Raw genomic sequence first — 20,301 nt, forward strand, 5'->3', positions numbered from 1 at the left:
CGACACCTTGTGCGGGTGGACGGGGCTCTCAGGGCCCCCTGGGTCAGAGAGAGGCTTTCAGCGGGTTCCAGTAACCCGTGCGCGTGCGGCCCCTAGAGCTAAATGGGGCCCTGGACCTTTTGTTCCCCGTGCCACACAGCCCGAGGTTCACCATAGGTCATAACATCATGCCGACTGACCATTCTGCCCCTTTCACACATTCGCCAATGAAAGGGGCCTACAGAGTCCTCTCTGTAGGCCACAGCACACTCTTTGCCGCACGAGCAGATCGAGCGCACAAAGCGCATGTGTGTCCGCGTGCTGCGTAAAGCCTAGGTGCAGCGCGCGGTGGTACAGTACAACACAGAGCGCGCACGCGCACATAAACGAATTAGGGGTCTCGGCTTGTTGTGTGCGCGCGGATATGTACACGCGCACTGATCTGGTGAATGCCCTATGAGCAGGGGATGCCTCCCCTGTATAACCTACTCTAAACACACCACGTGGTTTCCCCTTCGCAAAAAAAAAAACGTGAATCAGTGAGGGGCGGCGTCTCCCTCCACCGGCAGCAGGCTGAAGGGGGATACTGAGAAGAGAGAGAGAGAGAGAGAGAAACACATTTTCCACAGCGGATCCCGCCATAGTTTTCCTCACTCTTCCAGCACAGACCCATCAGCATCCACCAGTACAGCCAGTGCTCACAGTGCGACAGAGAGACAGACAGACAGGCTGCCTGCACCTCCAATTCTCCTGGATTTACCAGTTTTTACACTTTTAACGCATCTTTATATAGGCTAGTTAGTATTAACACGCGTTTCGTTTGCTACTTTTTTAGATCTTCTTTTACATATTTTTTGTGATTTCTCCTCTCAGTCAGTGTGGCAACATCTTGTTGCGTTATTAGCGGAATCAGGAACTTTTTTAGCCGGCTTTTAATTTGAGTTACTCCGGGCTTTATTTTTTAATAATCGCTTTTGGGACTTGGAACAACAATTGCCACCATGCACAAGCTGTACATTGGGAATCTAAGCGACAGCGTGACTGCCGAGGACTTGGGGAAAACCTTCGACGAGCACAAGATCCCGTACTCCGGACAGTTCCTAATGAAGACCGGCTACGCGTTTGTGGACTGTCCGGACGACCAGTGGGCGATGAAGGCGATAGAGACGTTTTCTGGTGAGTCCAGGTGGCCTGCTGTCCGCCTCCGAGCCACAGCTTTACTTTCATTCATTCATTGTAGAGGGAGTGGTGGAGCCGCCCGGTGCACCGTATAGCGGCCCCGGGTTCACCGCCGGGGCTGCTGCGGGAGCATGCCGGATAAAAATAAATCCACAAAAATGATTTCATTGATGCTGGTTTAATGGCGTGTGGAGAGCTATCCACCCAGGGGAGCCATTCAACTTTTGCAGGGGGAGGGACACACTGGTGTCACCCACCGTACAGCTCCACAGTGCGGCCTGAGCCCGAGGCCAGCATTTAACTCACATTATTACAATTGTGTGTGTGTGTGTGTGTGTTTGTATCTCGGTGTGCATGTGTGCTTACTATCTGGACGTAGGCTATTTGACCGAAACAGGCTGTTGAGAGCCTCGCTGCTCCCTCCCCCTTTAAGCCGGGTCTCCCCTGTGACAAAGATAGAATATATATGTCTATAGATGTTTATCTATAGGCCTATTGCCTATCCTTGTAGAAATATATTTAAATGATCAGTGCGGGATACAGTGATGGTTGAAGCTGGATTCAGTGTCCGTGCTTTGCATTTTTCAGGATTTCCTACAATGTAACATGAAGGGGAAAGTCGTCATGTCAGCTTCTTCTTCTTCACTTTCCTCTTTTACTTCGCTTTTAATATTCCGAAATTACTTTGAATCCCATAGAGAGCGAGTTCCTGCTCCACGGTTGTCACGGTGCATGTGTCGGGCTCTCAGGAGCTCATTATCGGACTCAGGTGACAGGCTCGGGCCCTCTGGAGCCCTCACCTTCCTCTCAGCTTCTTGTCTGTCTTTTTGTAATACTTTGTATCGTTGAACAAAGCCAGCTGTTGAGCTGCTCTACCTTCAGCTCTGACCCTGGTACGTCACAGCCCCCACAGTGGACAGTTACTTAGTTAGCATGTAGCTAGCCGTGGTGTGTTTCTAACTGCACATTTCTGTATCTTTCAGGTAAAGTGGAGATCCAGGGGAAACGTCTTGAGGTGGAGCACTCCGTCCCCAAGAAGCTAAGGTACCCCCCCCTCGAACTTCATGTGTCCTTCTTTCAGAATGTGTACTCTGGTGAATTTTCATTTGGTGCTACTTTGACCCGCCGCCATGACACTTCTGGTTCTTGGTGTGTGTTCATGCTGTTTGTTCAGGGCTGTGTGTCTATGCTGAGTGACCATGATGTAAAGTAGCCTAACTAAGTACATTTAATCAAACTGTACTTAAGTAGCCTACAAGTTTGTGGTACTTGTACTTTACTTGAGTATTGTCCATGTTATGTTACTTTGCACTTCTATCCCATTCAAATGTAGGCCTAAATATTGTGATTTTACTCCACTACATTTACTTAGTAGCCTAGCTTTAATAATTTTGAAGGTAGGCCTATAGATTAGTTATAAACAATATGATCAACTCTTAAATAAGACTAGTTACACCTGGAGTGAATCCACAAGCTACCCTGCAGTAGCCTATGCAAAGTCATTCAAAATATGCACCTTTACCAGCTTTGATGATCAATAATTATAAAACGTATCATCTATATTATCCTGAAATGGACCAATCTGCACAATGAGTGATTTTACAGAGTTTTCATACACTTTGGTATTTCTACTTTTACTCAAGTTGGAGTAGTAGGCCTACAATATCGGAGTACTTCTCCTCTGGAGGGTGTGTGTTTGACGGTAGAAGCCTGAGTTTTTGGTGCTGCGTGTGTGTGACAGCTTCCGGTATCAGCCGGCAGATTGAGGAGCTCTTTTGTCTATATTTGGAAATGCTGGTTTTGGTTGAGTAAATGCATGTCGCTATATATTGTTTTCATAAAGTTATAAGCGTCAGCAGGCTGCAGACCCCCCACCCGTCCCCCATTCATTGTGGACACATCATTTTATCGTGAGCTGTATCTCGACAAAAATACATAGGCCTACACGATACATTTCATCTGTCATTATTTAAAACAACGAATATGATTCGTTATGGCGGAGTCACGTAAAATTCACTGTGAAATTTGCGTTTTTTAATTTTCCAAAATGTTAATGTCAAAAATTAATATTATTAAACGGTTTCTCAATTTTCTTAACACACGTTGTTTAAATTGACCATGAATAACTGTGAATGTTGAGTTTTAACGTGTTCACATTGTTATATCGTGAAATATTATGATTTACATTTTTATTATTTTGTATGTATTTTAATGCCAGCTGTACATTTAAAATAAGACAGAGGTTTTATATTTTGCATATAAAAAACATCTGATTCAGTTTTGTATTTATGGTTCCAAAGCATTTGAATGGACAGACGAACCTGTGGCTTATTAATGGTAAACTGTGTGCATTGTGGATCAGCTGCTCGGTGCTGAGAGCCAGACTTGACCTGCTTTAAAAAGTATTATGGAATTCGCCTCCAGCCCATCATTCACTGTTGTAACCTTTGGCACAGATACGAGGTGAGCAGCAACGCTTCTCCATGTTCCGCCATATGGCCAATGTGTGTGCGTGTGTGATCAGAAAGGGCAGTGGACGTAGATGTCATGCTAGTGGCTTAATGTCGCTTTATGAACATTTGAACACAACCAGCATTAATGTGTTTGTGCGTAAATGTGGCAAAATATTAGATTTTGGCCTGTGTTGGTGTGCGCTTGCACCACACAGTCAGACCATGAAGAGTAAATGTTGCAACATGGCTGTGGCGCAGAAGAGTCTGCAGAAAGCCTTTTTCCTGCAGGGACGCGGAGTGACTTGTCAAAGTGCAGGAGCAGGTCGCCCGCCACGTTTGGAGACGAGAGGGCTGTAGCGCACCTGTGATAGCCTTGAAGAGCCACCACTATGAGTGTGTTTTGTGATAAGGAGCCACTGTGGGCGAGCTGGGGCCCTCAGTGGTTCCGCAATACGTGGTGCATTCAGGCACAGAGGAGTAACTCCACGTCAGACAGCAAAATGGCGCAGCGGAGTCTGAAGCTGACTGTCCCCGGGCTGAGTTCACCCGGCCGGCCTGCTGCAGCTCTGCCCGCCCTCATGTGTTACATCGACACTCTACTGGTTATATGTACACAAACTAGAGAATTATCGGTCATTTTAGGAGTCCCCATTTTCAGACAAACAGCCAGTGAGAGCCCTAAATATCATAATTACGTGTTTAAATATTCATATCCAACATCCACTGAATCTACGCGTGTTTCTGCGAGGTGTGATTTAACTCGCATTTACAAAATAATTCAGTAAATCTTTAAAATACGATAATTACTGCACTACAGTAATGGCACATTAATTAAAGGGCGTTGCAAATATAAATGGTATGTGTGCTTACGTGTCAATAACTACGTATTTGTCCAAAAGACACTGCATCATGATATCTGCATATAGGCTAAGTTACTATTGTGCAGTTTCTTTCTGACATAGAACCTCAGTGGAGGTGTGTTTGTGTGTGTGTGTGCGTTTTTGTGTGTGAGGGGCGGTGTTCAGAGGGACAAACCCGTTATGTGAGGGAAACCAGTCCTTTAAGGGGAAGTTGGATGGTTCAATTCCTTCTATCTATCGTGAGTTTGTGCTTTTGTGGGGGGTTTACATTGTAGAGGCTGTCGGGATATTCTTCATGAAGTCAAATGTGCTGTTTACACGAGAACGCAAACGGTTGTATCTGCTACTTTTCTCTCGCGTATAGCCCGTTCGTTCACACGAGGCCGTAACAGAAACGCGGAAACGAACCCCGCAAACGATAACGGGTCCCAAGGTGGATAGATCTGCAAACGGAACGCTCTGGGGGCCAAACGGCTCCGTGTGTACGTCCTATACGATCATTTCCTGATAACGATGAAGCCATAGCCCCACCTCTCCCCACCTCTGCTGCTCACTGCTGTAGCATGGTCAGTAGCTACTGTCTGACCATGCTACAGATGTTAGTGCAACATCTACAGCTCTTCTACCACAACCATCAGCAACAAGTGGACATGGAGAACTACATGAACTACATGTTGCTAAATCCACGCGGGGCATAAACAGAAGGGCAACCATGGCAACCATGCTCGGGGGTCTTCTTCGCTGCTTTTGGTGTATTTTGTGGCGAAAGTACAGCGCCACTTACAGGCCCGGCATATGTACTACAGCGTCTCCAGCGGGTCGAGCGGTCTCGTGTGAACGGAAGACAAAATACCTAGTATTTCATTGATTTTTTTCATAATTCTAAGTTACAGTGTGCACAAATTATTACATTGTTCCACTTTAAATGCAACACACAGAAAAAGTTAAACGATTTGTTTGAAGTTTTTTATTCAAATGTAATGTATTTGCAGGTCTTTAGTGGAATCCCTTCTAGTCAGAGTTAGCTTACAATAATGAACCATAACTGCTGGTCTGAACCAAACTCTTGTGATGCCCCTCTGTGTGTTTGTCACTGTGTGTGTGCCTGCTCAGCAGGATTTCATAGCATTGTTTTGTTCTTTTACATGTAATATAGTTTGTATCTTTAGCTTGCAACCTGGTCTACAAACATTGGCATATTTGCTCTATGAATATGGCAGATTAGCTACACCCTCCCCCAAAGTTGGACCTAATGTCATCAGTATGGCAGAAATGTCCTATTGTCCAGGTTTCTAGTTTACCATTGACATTTTTTTTTGATTAAGATAAATCTGTGCAATGTTGTCATATGGCCTTTCATAATGGCTTTACATGCCATATATCTGGGATTACAGCGATACCTGCAAATCCACAATACACAAACAATGTGTGTGGAAGTCCCCCCTCCTCTGGGTTTTTAACTGACCTAACACAACAGCACTGTGACACAATCATTTATAGGACAAAGCATGACATACTCTTATTTTTTTTAAATACACTAATGCACTTTTTAACACTTTTTATTGCACTTTTACATTGTTATTATTTGAACGTTTTTGTGAAGCAGAGTAAGACGTTTTGCATTTACAGAATTGTGTAGTGTGCACAGAATACACAGCGACATTAGAACAAAAATGACATTGAAACGAAGTTCATTTCATTGTGACTGGAATTTAGAAAATAATGAGAATATTCATTTTCATCAGTGTCTCCTTCCGTTTTTCTGGACTCTTGTGTCAATATTGCTTATTTTCAAGAGACAGATTCAATACAAATACCCGCACTTCAGGCAAACTTATCGAAAAACCACCAACATATTCTCACTCATACCAATCTTCCCATTGCAGATTTCCCTGCCTTCTCAAAAATGGTTTCCTCCCCCATAGTTTGATAAGGCATAATCACCAAACTGTGAAGCACCTTTATCTGTTTTACCCATGTGTTGCAGGCATCATTTTTTAGGCTCAGACTTTTCTTTGAAGTCAATCTAAAGCAGTTTCTGTGAGTCCCAGGCCTTTCCTCTCATTACAGTCTTGTTCCCTACACACCCCTCCACCTCCCGACCCATCCATCAAAGTTCTTCACAGACTGAAGCGACACCGCCTACTTCTGTGACTCATTCCCTCTGTCCTCCCTCCATCATTTCCTGTCTGAAGGATACTGGCACATTCATGAACAACGCTTCTGGTCTTTTAGTGTTCTCCCTGAAAACAGTATTCTTCCAGCAGTTGATATGGGTTTAAATGTAGAACAAGTTTCTTCTAGGCAAGACATTTAAAAAGTCTGTAGCTTTATTTCTGCATCACCAAAGTTTAGTTTGCGCAGAGGGATTGTATGCCTTCTCAGAAGGGTCACCCACACCCCTGGTGAGCAGAACTACTTCCTATCTGTTGACGTCTCACCTGCAGCCTTGGTTTAACATCACTGGCAGTTCTTCAATAGCGCATAAGATACATGTTCTGCCATCGAGCATGTTGCTAATGCACTGCTACTGTGTTCATTACTCAGTTGTATGCATTGTGATGGAGATGGGGGCGGGGCTCCTGTGTTCTTTGCAGCAGGAAGGTCAGAGTCCTCTGGCTTCTTGCTAAGACTCTGATGTGTGATCCCTGCTAAAGAATATGAACATAACGCCATTGTTGGGCTTTATATGTTTACTTGTCATGATTGTATCCTACTAATATTTTCCTTGCTATAAAAATGCACACACACACACACACACACACACACACACACACACACACACACACACACACACACACACACACACATGCTCTCACATCACTCTATGTGCACCATGTGTTGTAGTCTTTAGCAACAGCGTTTTTTCACTTACAGGAAATTCCTGTTGACATTTAAAAAATGTTTTAACAGTGTTTATATTCTTCCTTGCCTTTTAATCTCACTCTCTTCTTTGCAGTTCTCATATTTCGCTTCTTTACTTGTTGTCTACTATTCTATTTATTTATATTATTTACCTCTAAGAGCTGCAGCGGTCTTCCTTTTTCTTCTTCTCTGCTCTGCTTTAAATGCATTCAAAAAGTGTGTGTGTGTGCGTGTGGCCTTCACACTGAGAGGAGGAGGAGTAGCACGCCATGGTTTGTCTTCCTCTCCTCTCATGGCAGCGAGGAGGAGGAGGAGGAGGGGACAGTGGGCGGGGAAAGCAAGGGGGTGCGACCAATCGTGTGGTGGCATCACCTGCGAGCAGCGAGAGAGGCGGGCCATCCCTCGCTGCTCGCCCACACTCGTGCTCTCACTCACTCCTCTCTCTCTACTCATACTTTAGCCTCTCTCTGGAACAGTATGTACATCTCTCTCTCTCTCTCTCTCTCTCTCTCTCTCTCTCTCTCTCTCTCTCTCTCTCTCTCTCTCTCTCTCTCTCTGCCTCCTGGCACTGTGCCATGTTCTCTGCACCATTTCAGCCAGTGAAAGAAATGAAGGCAGACAGACGGATGAAACGTGTTTTTATAAATTGGACGTGAGCTGAACAACATACTGCAGAGTGTTTATGGACAAAGTTTTTCTGCTCTCTCAGTTGTAAGCTCTGTCTGTCCAGTATTTTCAGAACCCAAGCAGAAAAGTGGCTGCTGATTGTGGTGTTTTCAGCACCAAGCCGTACAGCTGTGGGTCACTGTGATATCCTGTGCTGTGCAGCGGGCTGTATAATGGTGAAGTGAATTTCAGGCCGGCTGAAAACATAAACCCTCTATCACCAATGTGAGCAGACATTCATCCTAGAATACGATGACCGTTAGCATATAGTTTTGCATTTTATACTCCTTGAATTTTGATCTGATTCTGGGCTTTATCATGGTGTGATATTTATAAATACATGCTAATTGAAAAGCAGTATCTTGGGCTTTAGGAATTGTAGTAGTCATGAAAATTATCAGTCAAATAAATATGGTTAATATGAATAATAATCTTAATAAGATGGACTGCAGTCAGTGATGTAAAGTTATCTATTTCCCTCAATATAAGTACTGTACAAATATACTAACAAAAAATATTAGCGTATTGTACTTCATTTAATCAGATAAGTTTAACAGCTTTAGTACTCATCACATTTCAAATGTTCATTCAAATCTCATAGAATATGATGCATTGTAATTGATCAACCTTTTGTGTCAAGTACTGTTAATATATTCGTTAATAACAAATAAAATAAGAATAACTAGAACAATATAAAGAGGCTATTGTTCTTAATGTGTCCTTTGACACTTTAAGTGTTTTGTTGCTATACTATACTATAATACTATACGATACTATAATATTTCCTTTTTTCGAGTTTATTATGTCGTAAATAATCTAAAAATAATAATTCTACCACTTTCTCTTTCAATCAAACAAAACTTAAACATGTTGTTAGCACATAACACAGGGCTGTGTGTTGTTCCAGTATCAGCAGATTTTGTCATGACATGTCTTGACATAAAACTGGGATATCACCCCACCGGAATCGCTTTGATACCAATACCCATGAAAATCTACAATTCCTGATACATTTAAAAAGATTATATTTTAAAACTGTTAACAATATCATTTCTCTTGGCCTAATACACATTTCTACTAAAAAGAGCTTGAATTCAAGTCAGTGGAACTACATATTCTGGCTGCTAACAGCTCACCCTTTAAACTTGTCTAAAGGACATCTAAGTCGCGTGCTTACATCCTGTTTTCAGATTTCGACTTGGTCAACAGAACTTTATTCTTCCCTCTGAAGGTGCATTTCACGTTTGTAGTATACTCTAAAGTTCAGTTTTCTGCTTTAAAACATATCTAAATAAGACATACAGTACAAGGGAAAAAAGGAAGAACATAATGTAGTGTGGCCAGCACGGAAATGAAGGTGACCTTCTCCACTTTGACACACGAAGAGTGTTGCTTAAATATATTGTGTTTTCAGATATATCTACTGAAATTAGCACGCTAATGAGCCCTGGTCCTTACCGTCTTGTAATACCACTGGTTCCTCCAGAGATGACTGGGAGTCACTGTAGTGACAGTCTAACCTCAGATCAATATGAGGGGACCAACACGTAGAACTAGCCCTCGGGCTAGTTCTACTTGTTGGTCGTACAAGTAGAAGTACAAGTATTATTGTCGTGTCAATTAGGGATGCACCGAATATTCGGCCACCGAAAATTATCGGCCGAAAATGGTTAAAAAGGCCCTTTCGGCCTAGGGTTTTAGCACCGAAAAAATATCACCGAATGTCAGAACAGGCTTACGTTGGTAACCTAACGTGTTGTTGTGATGACGTAATAAAGACGCGGCGACCATGCTCGCGGCTGGCTCACAGGGGGGGGGGGGGGGGAATTGACCTTTGTCATCGAGATTGCGCTGAGCCTTTAACAAATCGTATTAAATAATCTGATGACAGACTGTAAACAGAATAGCTGAAATTTTAAACAAACTAAATAACTCAGTTTCCTCTAATCATTAACCCATGTTTGTATCATGTAGTTAACTCCGTGTGTTGCTGCTAGCATACATAACACCTGACGTGGAAACGTTACTCGTGGATGGGGCTACAGAGCTGCTAGAAAGACGGTCGAACCCGGTGCATTCCTCCGTCTGCATGCGGTGCACTTTTGCTAAATGTTTAGACAAATTGCTCGTGCTTACATGCTAAACTCTTATTGCACTTATGGTAACAAGTATTCTCCACATCGAGACGGGTAAAGTTTACACCACACCCTCGGAGCGCGTTCTCTCTGCATCTCCGCAGTGTGCTCCGCTGCATGTAGCAGCTGCGTGTGTGTAAACTGCCCCGCCCCCTCGCACACAGACGGGGGAGAGAAGATCTCGTCTGATCGAAAATACATCATAGACGCATTTGTTGTCTTTGCATATTAGAAACGAGTTGGCGACACTAAGACTGCGATATCATGTTTTTTAGCAATAATACATGACATATATAAATGTACTGTATGCATTCAAAAGTGCTGAATAAATGTTTTATGGACCCATAATAGTGATTATTATTTAAGTTAAGTTTTGCCATAATCATGTCTATTTCCATAATCAGGTAGCTGAACAACATTGGTAAAAAATGTATACATTATATATATATATTTATATTAATCATTTTCGGCCTTTCGGCATTCGGTTTTCGGCCAACTGTTTCCTATTTTCGGTATCGGTTTCGGCCAAGAATTTCCCATTCGGTGCACCCCTAGTGTCAATAATACGTCCATGGAGATGTGCACTCTTTTTACAATATTTATTTTGGGCTGGTTATTAGAGAGTTATATTTTTGTAAGAGCGAGATGGAGGGTGTGATATATTTAAAGGGACAATAGGTCGGATTCAAAGTATGTATATGGGCCGCCAGCTCAAACCATTGAGCACTAGCTACTTCTACTACATACTGCGAACAGTTTCATATGCATTTTATAGTTTGTTAGTTGGATTAAATTCAACATAAAAACACCCTTGTCTTGTCCTCATAGCCGAAGGGAGACTGCTGTGTGCTGGCTGTGCGCTGGCTGTGCTGCTGGCTGTGCTGCTGGCTGTGTTCTGGCTGTGCGCTGGCTGTGCGCTGGCTGTGTGCGGGCTGTGTGCTGGCTGTGTTCTGGCTGTGTGCTGGCTGTGCTGCTGGCTGTGTGCTGGCTGTGTGGTGGCTGTGCTGCTGGCTGTGCGCTGGCTGTGCTGCTGGCTGTGTTCTGGCTGTGCGCTGGCTGTGCGCTGGCTGTGCTGCTGGCTGTGTTCTGGCTGTGTGCTGGCTGGCTGTGTGCTGGCTGTGTGCTGGCTGTGCGCTGGCTGTGCGCTGGCTGTGCTGCTGGCTGTGTGCTGGCTATGGTTTTGGCTGTGTGCTGGCTGTGTGCTGGTTGTGCTGCTGGCTGTGTGCTGGCTGTGTTCTGGCTGTGCGCTGGCTGTGCTGCTGGCTGTGTGCTGGCTGGCTGTGTGCTGGCTGGCTGTGTGCTGGCTGGCTGTGTGCTGGCTGGCTGTGTGCTGGCTGTGCTGCTGGCTGTGTTCTGGCTGTGCGCTAGCTGTGCGCTGGCTGTGCTGCTGGCTGTGTTCTGGCTGTGTGCTGCTGGCTGTGCGCTGGCTGTGCTGCTGGCTGTGTGCTGGCTATGGTCTGGCTGTGTGCTGGCTGTGCGCTGGCTGTGCGCTGGCTGTGCGCTGGCTGTGCTGCTGGCTGTTTGCTGGCTGTGTGCTGGCTGGCTGTGTGCTGGCTGGCTGTGTGCTGGATGGCTGTGTGCTGGCTGTGTGCTGGCTGTGCTGCTGGCTGTGTTCTGGCTGTGCGCTGGCTGTGCGCTGGCTGTGCTGCTGGCTGTGCTGCTCGCTGTGTTCTGGCTGTGTGCTGGCTGGCTGTGTGCTGCTGGCTGTGTGCTGGCTGTGCTGCTGGCTGTGTGCTGGCTATGGTCTGGCTGTGTGCTGGCTGTGCGGGCTGTGCGCTGGCTGTGCTGCTGGCTGTGTTCTGGCTGTGTGCTGGCTGTGTGCTGGCTGTGCTGCTGGCTGTGTTCGGGCTGTGTTCGGGTTGTGTGCTGGCTGTGTGCTGGCTGTGCTGCTGGCGGTGTTCTGGCTGTGCTGCTGGCTGTGTGCGGGCTGTTTGCTGGCTGTGCTGCTGGCTGTGTGCTGGCTGTGTGCGGGCTGTGCGCTGGCTGTGTGCTGGCTGTGCGCTGGCTGTGTGCTGGCAAACAAACAGTAAACGCACAGATGGGCAACATAACGACAGGCCGACACATGTGAAAATATCATAGCTGTGTTTTATTGAAGGGCTCTCAGAGTTTCAGTACTTTGGAGGAATGGTGCATGTCCTTATCCTGCTGTTGGGCTTTTTTCTAAAAATAACCTGTGAATTCAGGTTGTGTAGAGCCAGAAGTAGAGGTGAAATGCGGCTTCCTATTTCTTGCAGAAGCTATTGGACCTGTCATGCTATATTTGAATAATATATTGTAGGGCCATAACTGTATAAAACATGTCTGTGAATTTTTTTTTCAAAATACCAAACAGATCATGCATTTTAGCCATGCCTCATTTCGCTCTATTTGCTGTATTCCAGCCCTGTTTTTGCAAGGGCTGATTCTGTGGCAAATGAGCTGCAGCTGACCACGCCCCCCTGCAAAGGAGGGGGGCGAGGCACGAGCGTCGTGTTACCATGCTGTTACCATGCCACGGCAACCTCTCATTCCCCTGATAGGTGGAGAGTTGCCCATATATGCGGAGCTCCCCGTTTCTGACGTCAGAACAATTTCAAATCTGTATCAGTCTGTATCAGCTCCGTTGCAGCCCCGTTTTTAGAGATTTGGGTATGGAGGAAAAGAGAGAGGGTTGTGTTTTCTGACACTTGGTGAGTTCCCTGACACACCGGGGACACATATTCATGTATAAAAGACGTACAAAAGTGCATTTTGCATGATAGGTCCCCTTTAATAAAACATTTCAATTCAAATTGGTGTTATTTTTGAATAACCTAAAACTAAGACGTGGTAACCATAGACCATTGCTTTTCCACTAGGCGTAGTTCCGGCCCAGGGCTACTTTTTCACCTGTTTTCTGGCCCTCCAAAAACGAGGTTCTTACCGGGCCAACAACCGGGCTGAATATGCTAAACTAGTGAAGTAAACACTCTCGTTTGCTGAATGGTCAGAGAGAATCGCTGGCAAGGGGGCTACAACTACAACAACATGAACATATTTTACCGTGATTTAATTGTAATAGACGTTTCAAAATGATGCCGAAGTAACAACATACTGATACCGGTTAGTAAAAACCATGAATTAATGCTTTGACAAGTCTGCAGACAAGACGGCAGGCAAAAAACCTTTTAAAATGCATATTTTCTGAATGGAGATCGGATCGATCAGGCTAAGCTAACGTTGTATATGCTCCGTCCACACTCACAACAACGGCCTACAGACATAAATAAACCAGCGACTGTATTCGCCATGACACAGACAGTCTGTGGTTTGTACTTTAACTTTTGTCTAGTTTCTGAACAGATATGAGGAGCTGTGAGCTCTGAGTGCTAACAGCTAACGGCTGATGTTGGTTTTGTGGTTCGCATTGAAGATGACGTCACAGCAGTTTTACGCAGCGTCGCTCCGCCCGCCGAACAGCCGATCGCCCCGCCTACACTGCGTTACTACAGGGTGTCCGCGGGGTCTTAAAAAGTATTAAAAGTTGATATATCAATTTAGCGAAAATTAAGGCTATTAAAAAGTATTAAAACGGCATTTTCCAAGGTATTAAGAAGGTCCACAGCAACGACAACATGAAACACCCTTTAATTTACTGAAACAAGGCATACTTGCCAACCCCCCCGATTTTCGCGGGAGACTCCCGGTTTCATTGCCCTCTCCCGGTTTCCTCCCGGGGTCATATTTCTCCCGCATTTCTCCCAATTTCTGACAAAATCAGATTTACTCAGGACTGTTTCCACTCGGACTTTAATACAGCTTCACCATTGTCTGGTTTCCATGGTAACGCGTCTCTTTAGTAGCGTGTGCAACTGAAAGTCTGAGAGGGTGAGGAAGATAGTCACAGAAAACAGAACAAGAATCGACAACTCGACCCTCTGCTCACTCCTTTCCTGTAAAATACAGGTACAGCCCACATATGCTCCATCAAGGATGGTGCTACAGGCCGCAAGGCAGTGCACTTACAACTACAATAAGCATGGTAGTTAATGTTAATCCAATACAGCTCCGGCGATCCACGAGCACCCCCCCCCCCCCCTCCCGCGGTGGTATTGAAATCCTCCTGATTTCTGAGGTCTCAAGGTTGACAAGTATGCCTAAAGGTGGCCCCATGCATAGCGTGCCATAAAATGCTGCTTCTTATTTTAAGTTTCGTTGCCTTGCTCCGCTCTGTGGGGGGGGGGGGGGGTTCTGCTGGTGGATTACCTGAGAGATATACAGCAGGAGAACACGCCGTCCACCGCGGAGAATAAACAGAAGGGCAACCATGACAACCATGCTCCGGGGTCTTCTTCGCTGCTTTTGGTGTATTTTGTGGCGGCAGCAGCGCCACGTACAGGCCTGGCATATGTACTACAGCGTTTCCAGCATTTCCAGCGGTCTAGTGTGAACGGACACGTTAATGAATCGAATGCGTGTGAACAGAAGACTTTTTTGCATTTGCGTCGTATGCGTTTTACTGTATGCGTCCTCGTGGGGCCGGGGTCTAAGCCAAACTATATCCGGTCACAGAGATCTGCTATTTTAAAGTAAGGTATCGACCTACCGACATATCGACCCTAATTATAGTCTATATTAAGAACGCGAAAAGTCTTAACATATATATTGTTTTTTGTAAACATATGACAAATGTGTGAGGGTGATGACGTCAGAGCATCGTCCTATGTGCCGGGCTTAGCCCCGGACAGCCCCAGCCCAATTTAACCCCTGGGTATTTGTGAGGGAGCTCCTATATGGCATTACCATATGGCATTAGTTTTGTCAATTGTTTTGTTTATTGGTCAAATACTGGTTTCTAATGGTTTCTGAGGAGTTCTACTGGAATGAAAGAGCACAGAGTACAGAAGCAGCATACTGCATTAAACCTGACCTTCACAGAGAGGTTGAAGTTCATGTGGAGAGGAGGCTTCAGTAGTCTGTCTGCACTCTGTTTAGTTGTGCTATCTTACAATCATTATAGTAAATGTGAGGTAAAGTGTGTCGCCAATGTAACCGGTTAGAACTCCAAGTTGCGATGAGGTCTTAAAATGTATGGAAAGGGTCTTAAAAAAGGTCTTAAAGGTATTACATTTGACTTCAGGATTCCTGCATATACCCTGTACTATAGTTACTACCCCTGTTCCTAAACTGTAATGGAAACGCAGCATAAAGTGAGCCTGGCCTACCAAGGCCTAACCATACCGTACTAAGCCGTACTAGGTCCTGCAGTGGAAAAGTGCTATAAGTACCGGGAACTAAGTACCGCAAAGTACTTGGTGTGAAAGCGGCTATTGAGGCCTTATGTAGGTGAAGGGGTAAGAGTCCTGTCTCTTTAAGAAGACCCCTCCCCCCTCCTCCTCCACCCCATCTTTCTGATTGTTTCTTCTCTCTGGTTCAAACCATCTGTCCTCTCTCTCTCCATCTCCCACTCCCCCTCTGTGTCTCTTGCTCCTTTTTTTTTTTCTCCTTCATTCTGGCCGCCTTTCGCTCTTTTTCTCACTAAAAATACATTTTGCACACACACTCACACACACATCTGGGTACACGCATGCCACATACATGAGAAGCATTGAGCAGCGAGAGGGAAAAGGAAAGACCAATAAATGAAAAGAGAAAGAAAGAAAAGAGGGGGGGGGGGGCGTTGTTGGGGGGTTGGGGCCCAGGGGGAAGGTCTGCATGGTGGATGGGGCCCCTTGAGCATATGTATATATGTATGTGTGTGTGTTAGGAGGGAATCTGTGCATTTACATGAGAGAGGGCCTCCCTGCAGCCCCGCTCTGCTCATGGTCCATCCGTAGTGTGTGTGTGTGTGTGTGTGTGTGTGTGTGTGTGTGTGTGTGTGTGTGTGTGTGTGTGTGTGTGTGTGTGTGTGTGTGTGTGTGTGTGTGTGTGTGTGTGTGTGTGTGTGTGTGTGTGTGTGTGTGTGGGTGTGGGTGTGGGTGTGGGTGTGTGTGTAATAATGATAAAGATAGGGCATTTGTGTTCAATTTCATGTTGCTAACACATCATTGTAAAGTAAAAAATATTGCATAATTATCAGTAACATAGTAACAGTGTAAGCATATAGCTGCCGTCCTTATAGTTATAAAACATTACCTGGAAGATATCACCCTCATATAGTAAGTCATAATGTCAACAACACATTTATAATTTCTCACATTATTATCAGACACAATTACCTAACAAACCACTGTTAGCTTCACCCAAGTTAGCCGTATTGTACTTGATGTAGTTTAAAATGAAGTCATTTCTGTAATAACTGTTTGAATGAATAGGTTAGATTCAGATGCATGCTCTATCTTAATGTGCAGTATCAGTATGTTTTTGTAGCTTTTAATAAACACAAAGGTAGGATTTTTCTTTCAATATAGGAATGGGTAAAACTAGGGATGCTCCGATCGCCAATTTTGGGGCCGATCGCCGGAATCAGTATCGGCCGATACCGATCCGATCGAGTGGGCGGGGCCTATGGGGATCTTCCATTTAAAGTGATGTTTAAACTCAGTTAATGGGGCTCATTCACTGGAGCTTCCACAAACAACCAACATAATTATTACATTCAAATGAAGTACATTATTCAAGTTTATATTATCTTTGGATAATAACACGGGAGAAATGAGCGGAAGCGCTCTCTTTTCCTCTTTTATGTTTGTTGTCTATTATCATTTGAAGTGTATATCTCAGAATTGCCTGAAAGTCATTGGAAAGCATGTTTATTTCATCAAGAACATGACTTTATTTATCAGTAACTATCCACACAGTGTGGAGTTGCATAAAACAAAACATTTTCTGAGTGGGCTCTAACCTTATCACCTTTTAAATATATAATCAAATGCATAACCGACTTAAACCAAATTAAGTCGTTTTGATCCCCAATAAAATGGAGTGTCGAGATGTGTTGCTTTAGCACTCTGAGATTCATTTCTTGTGTGAAAAATGCTCTATAAAATACTGTTTTTGATATTGCGAGATTATTAAGAAAAGTCTTTCAAAACAACACATTGTTAAATACTACAAGGAGATAAGTTGGTAAGGGGGAGTCAATGTTGATACTGCCTTCCTGCTTTAGATCAAAATGATTTTATTAAGGCTTGTAAATCCTGATATGAATGACTCACATTTGATATGAAATAGCACCTTGAAAACTTGTTCCATTTTAGAAAGACATGAAATAAAAGTAATAATAACATTTTTTTACAAATATTTACATAAACATAAGTTAAAGTAGTAATGTGCAAAACATTATTTAATAGAAATATAACCAAAAACATGTATACAAAAGAAGTTGTCCAGAAATGTCCAATACAATAAAGTAAAATATAATAAAATGATGAATAAACATAAACATCATTTTAAGTTATAGTTATAATCTGCATATTGTACTTCAGTAAATACAAGGGATATTCCAATATATAAAATGGTGTATTAGTATTTATTGAACCCAACTTAATCACTCTGCTTCAGTCCACAGTAACTTCAAATGGATCTGTCATGCAGAAGGAGAGATAGTGTTCACATGATGAGGTTTCTTACACACTTCATTCCCGGGACATCAGTTCTACTTAAAGACAAACAAACATATGACCTTTGCATGATACATTTCCTGCTAAACGGGGTTAGCAACCATTTCTCCGTATGTTCGCACTAAACTTAAATGTTAGCAACACAGGTGTGTTTTGGTGCACAAAAAGCACAATGTGAATGGAAGTCTTTTTTCAGTGACTTGTATTCACGTTATAATTAATATCGGACACTTTGGGTGTTTATTAGTTTACACATTTCTATCTTCACGGTCAACTTTTATATTTTCACTTTTTTAGCTCTGTTTTATCTTTTATTTTGAGATGTTTATATTGTATACTTGTATATTTTCTACTCTATTTTGAATTATGTGCAATACTTTTACATGCTGCAGCAACGAAAAGACAACAAGTATATCTGATCTTATCTTTATAAGAGGAAGCAGTTTGATTGGATGGGAGTGGTGGAGGGGCGGGGTTGATGTGGAATGAGATGGTTTTATTGGCTACAGGATGTGTGTGTTTGCCAGGATAAGATTGAAAGGAAAGCTAGGGTCTCTGACTCCCACGTTTTCTCACTGAAACATGTTAAAGGTTCGAGAGCAATGAAGGATGATTCATGGCTGAGTATTCTTTACAATGTATTACATACAGTCAGTTCACACAGAAGCTGTCATTATGAGGTCTGGAAGAAGATCATTGGCTTAGGTGTAGTTACACACAATGACTATTACAACTATTTTGATGTTGAGGGTTTACAGGCTGAACACTGAAAAGAAATGCCTTTGTCCCAACTCAAATAAGATGTTCTTTCAGGAGGAGAGTGTTACCTCTGCTTCTGTTGACTTTTAAATCAAATGTTTACGACTCACTTTTGTGTACATGTTTATATTTACACAAGGTTAACCTATAAAACAATGTAGGAATATATCCAAAGCTTTATGAAGGCCAATTTGATGTTTTGTTAATTTAAAAATGATGGTAGCAAATGTAGACCCCATTGTTTCATTTGAAATATTAATTGAAATTGTTCACATTTTTATTTTAAATTAAACTAATTGTCTTATTTGTTAAAACATTTAAGTTCTCTTAAATTCAACTTTTTCTCTTTCATTCTCTGACCATTCAACTTTAACCTCTCCAGTCTGACCACAACAACACCTCCTGTGTGTGTGTGTGTGTGTGTGTGTGTGTGTGTGTGTGTGTGTGTGTGTGTGTGTGTGTGTGTGTGTGTGGTGTGTGTGTGTGTGTGTGTGTGTGTGTGTGTGTGTGTGTGTGTGTGTGTGTGTGTGTGTGTGTGTGTGGAGGCCGGAGGGAGGGCATTGCACCTTGGACCTAAATTCTTGGCATTTGTTCACCAGTAATGAGAAAGAAGTGGAGATTAAGGAGCCTATAGAGAGTCCATGCTTCTGATTGGCCAGGAGGCGTATCACACTGGGATTTGATTGGCTGGGAGGATTTCTTTTGTTGCTCTTTCGCATATAGAACTTCCTGCCCTGTCCTCTTCCTGGTTCCTCTGCATGTGTGTGAGTGTTTCTGCTTCTGTGCACACTATGCGATGCATTGATTCCTTAGGACAACTCTAGCTAATACGTTAGCTGCTAGCAAACCGAACTTATTCAATAATAACACTCATTCTCATCAGTTGGATGGATGGACGGACGGATGGATACTTTAGTTATTTTGTTCCAGCAGCAGTGTGTCAAGCATTACACACAAAATAGTCTAAAAGATACAATAAGATACAAATATAATGAAAATGTACATTAGCGGCAAGTATATATTAAGCCTATAAAGGGAAGTAAAGGCTGTATCCACATGTACAATCTAAAAGTAAAGTATATAATAGATATAATAGAACTAAATTCTCCTTGCCTTTTCAAACAATATGAGAAAAGTCATATTATAGAAGAAAGTCACTGTACGGTATGAAAAAAAGAAAATAGTCAAAGTTTGTCGAACAATATGAAAGAAATACATATTATGTTGTATACAAAAATGTACCGACAGTATGTCGAAGAACATATAGTGTCGTAGTAAAGCATGTTGGGCGGCTTTGGCTCAGTGAGTAGTGTGCTGGAATTCGAATCAGGGGGTAGCAAGTTCGAGTCCCACAGCATGTCGTTGTGTCCCTGAGACACTTCACCCCAAACTGCTCCGGTGGGGATTGTCCACAGTACTGAATGTATGTAAGTCGCTTTGGATAAAAGCGTCTCAAAAAGTGAGATATTGGGTTCTGGCAGTTGAACTGATCCTGATGTTTGAAACAATCTAGGAACAAACCCCTCTGTTATGTGATGAGAAATAGGATTAGTAACACAGCTAAGAGAAACAGAAATGCAGACAAACATGACATCTACCCTGTGCTCTTCCCTCATGTTCCCCTGCATCACATGCTGCGGGGATCTCATGCCTGATGGCTCGAACATCTAAAAGACTGCTTTGTTCTGATCGCACTGGTGCAAAGAGTATTAACTACAATAAACAACCAAACTTATGTGCTTTTTTTAATATATCAAAACCTTAACCCTAAGTGATAATGAGGCTGTAAACTAAAGCATTTCATACTTTTTGTCTTTACTACACTTTTCTCCCTGTTATTGTGTATTTTCTTCCATGAGATGTTTCTTGTCTGCCCGAAGGC

At 43.4% G+C, this 20,301-nt stretch overlaps 1 protein-coding gene across 2 annotated transcripts in view; it reads left to right on the top strand.

The window, feature by feature from the left end:
* The first annotated feature begins 510 nt into the window (after positions 1–510).
* igf2bp1 (insulin-like growth factor 2 mRNA binding protein 1) overlaps positions 511–20,301 on the top strand; it is an 89,405-nt gene continuing 69,614 nt past the window's right edge. Inside the window, exons 1-2 of one of the 2 annotated variants that reach the window (XM_034201054.1) lie at positions 511–1,155; positions 2,142–2,202. In XM_034201054.1, coding sequence (XP_034056945.1) covers positions 981–1,155; positions 2,142–2,202 — 236 coding nt within the window. In that variant the 5' untranslated portion in view covers positions 511–980. The remainder of the gene's footprint in view (positions 1,156–2,141; positions 2,203–20,301) is intronic. The other variant, XM_034201056.1, reaches the window with a different exon arrangement.

The sequence above is a fragment of the Gymnodraco acuticeps genome, unplaced genomic scaffold, assembly GCF_902827175.1.
Source record: "Gymnodraco acuticeps unplaced genomic scaffold, fGymAcu1.1, whole genome shotgun sequence".
NCBI lineage: Eukaryota > Metazoa > Chordata > Actinopteri > Perciformes > Bathydraconidae > Gymnodraco > Gymnodraco acuticeps.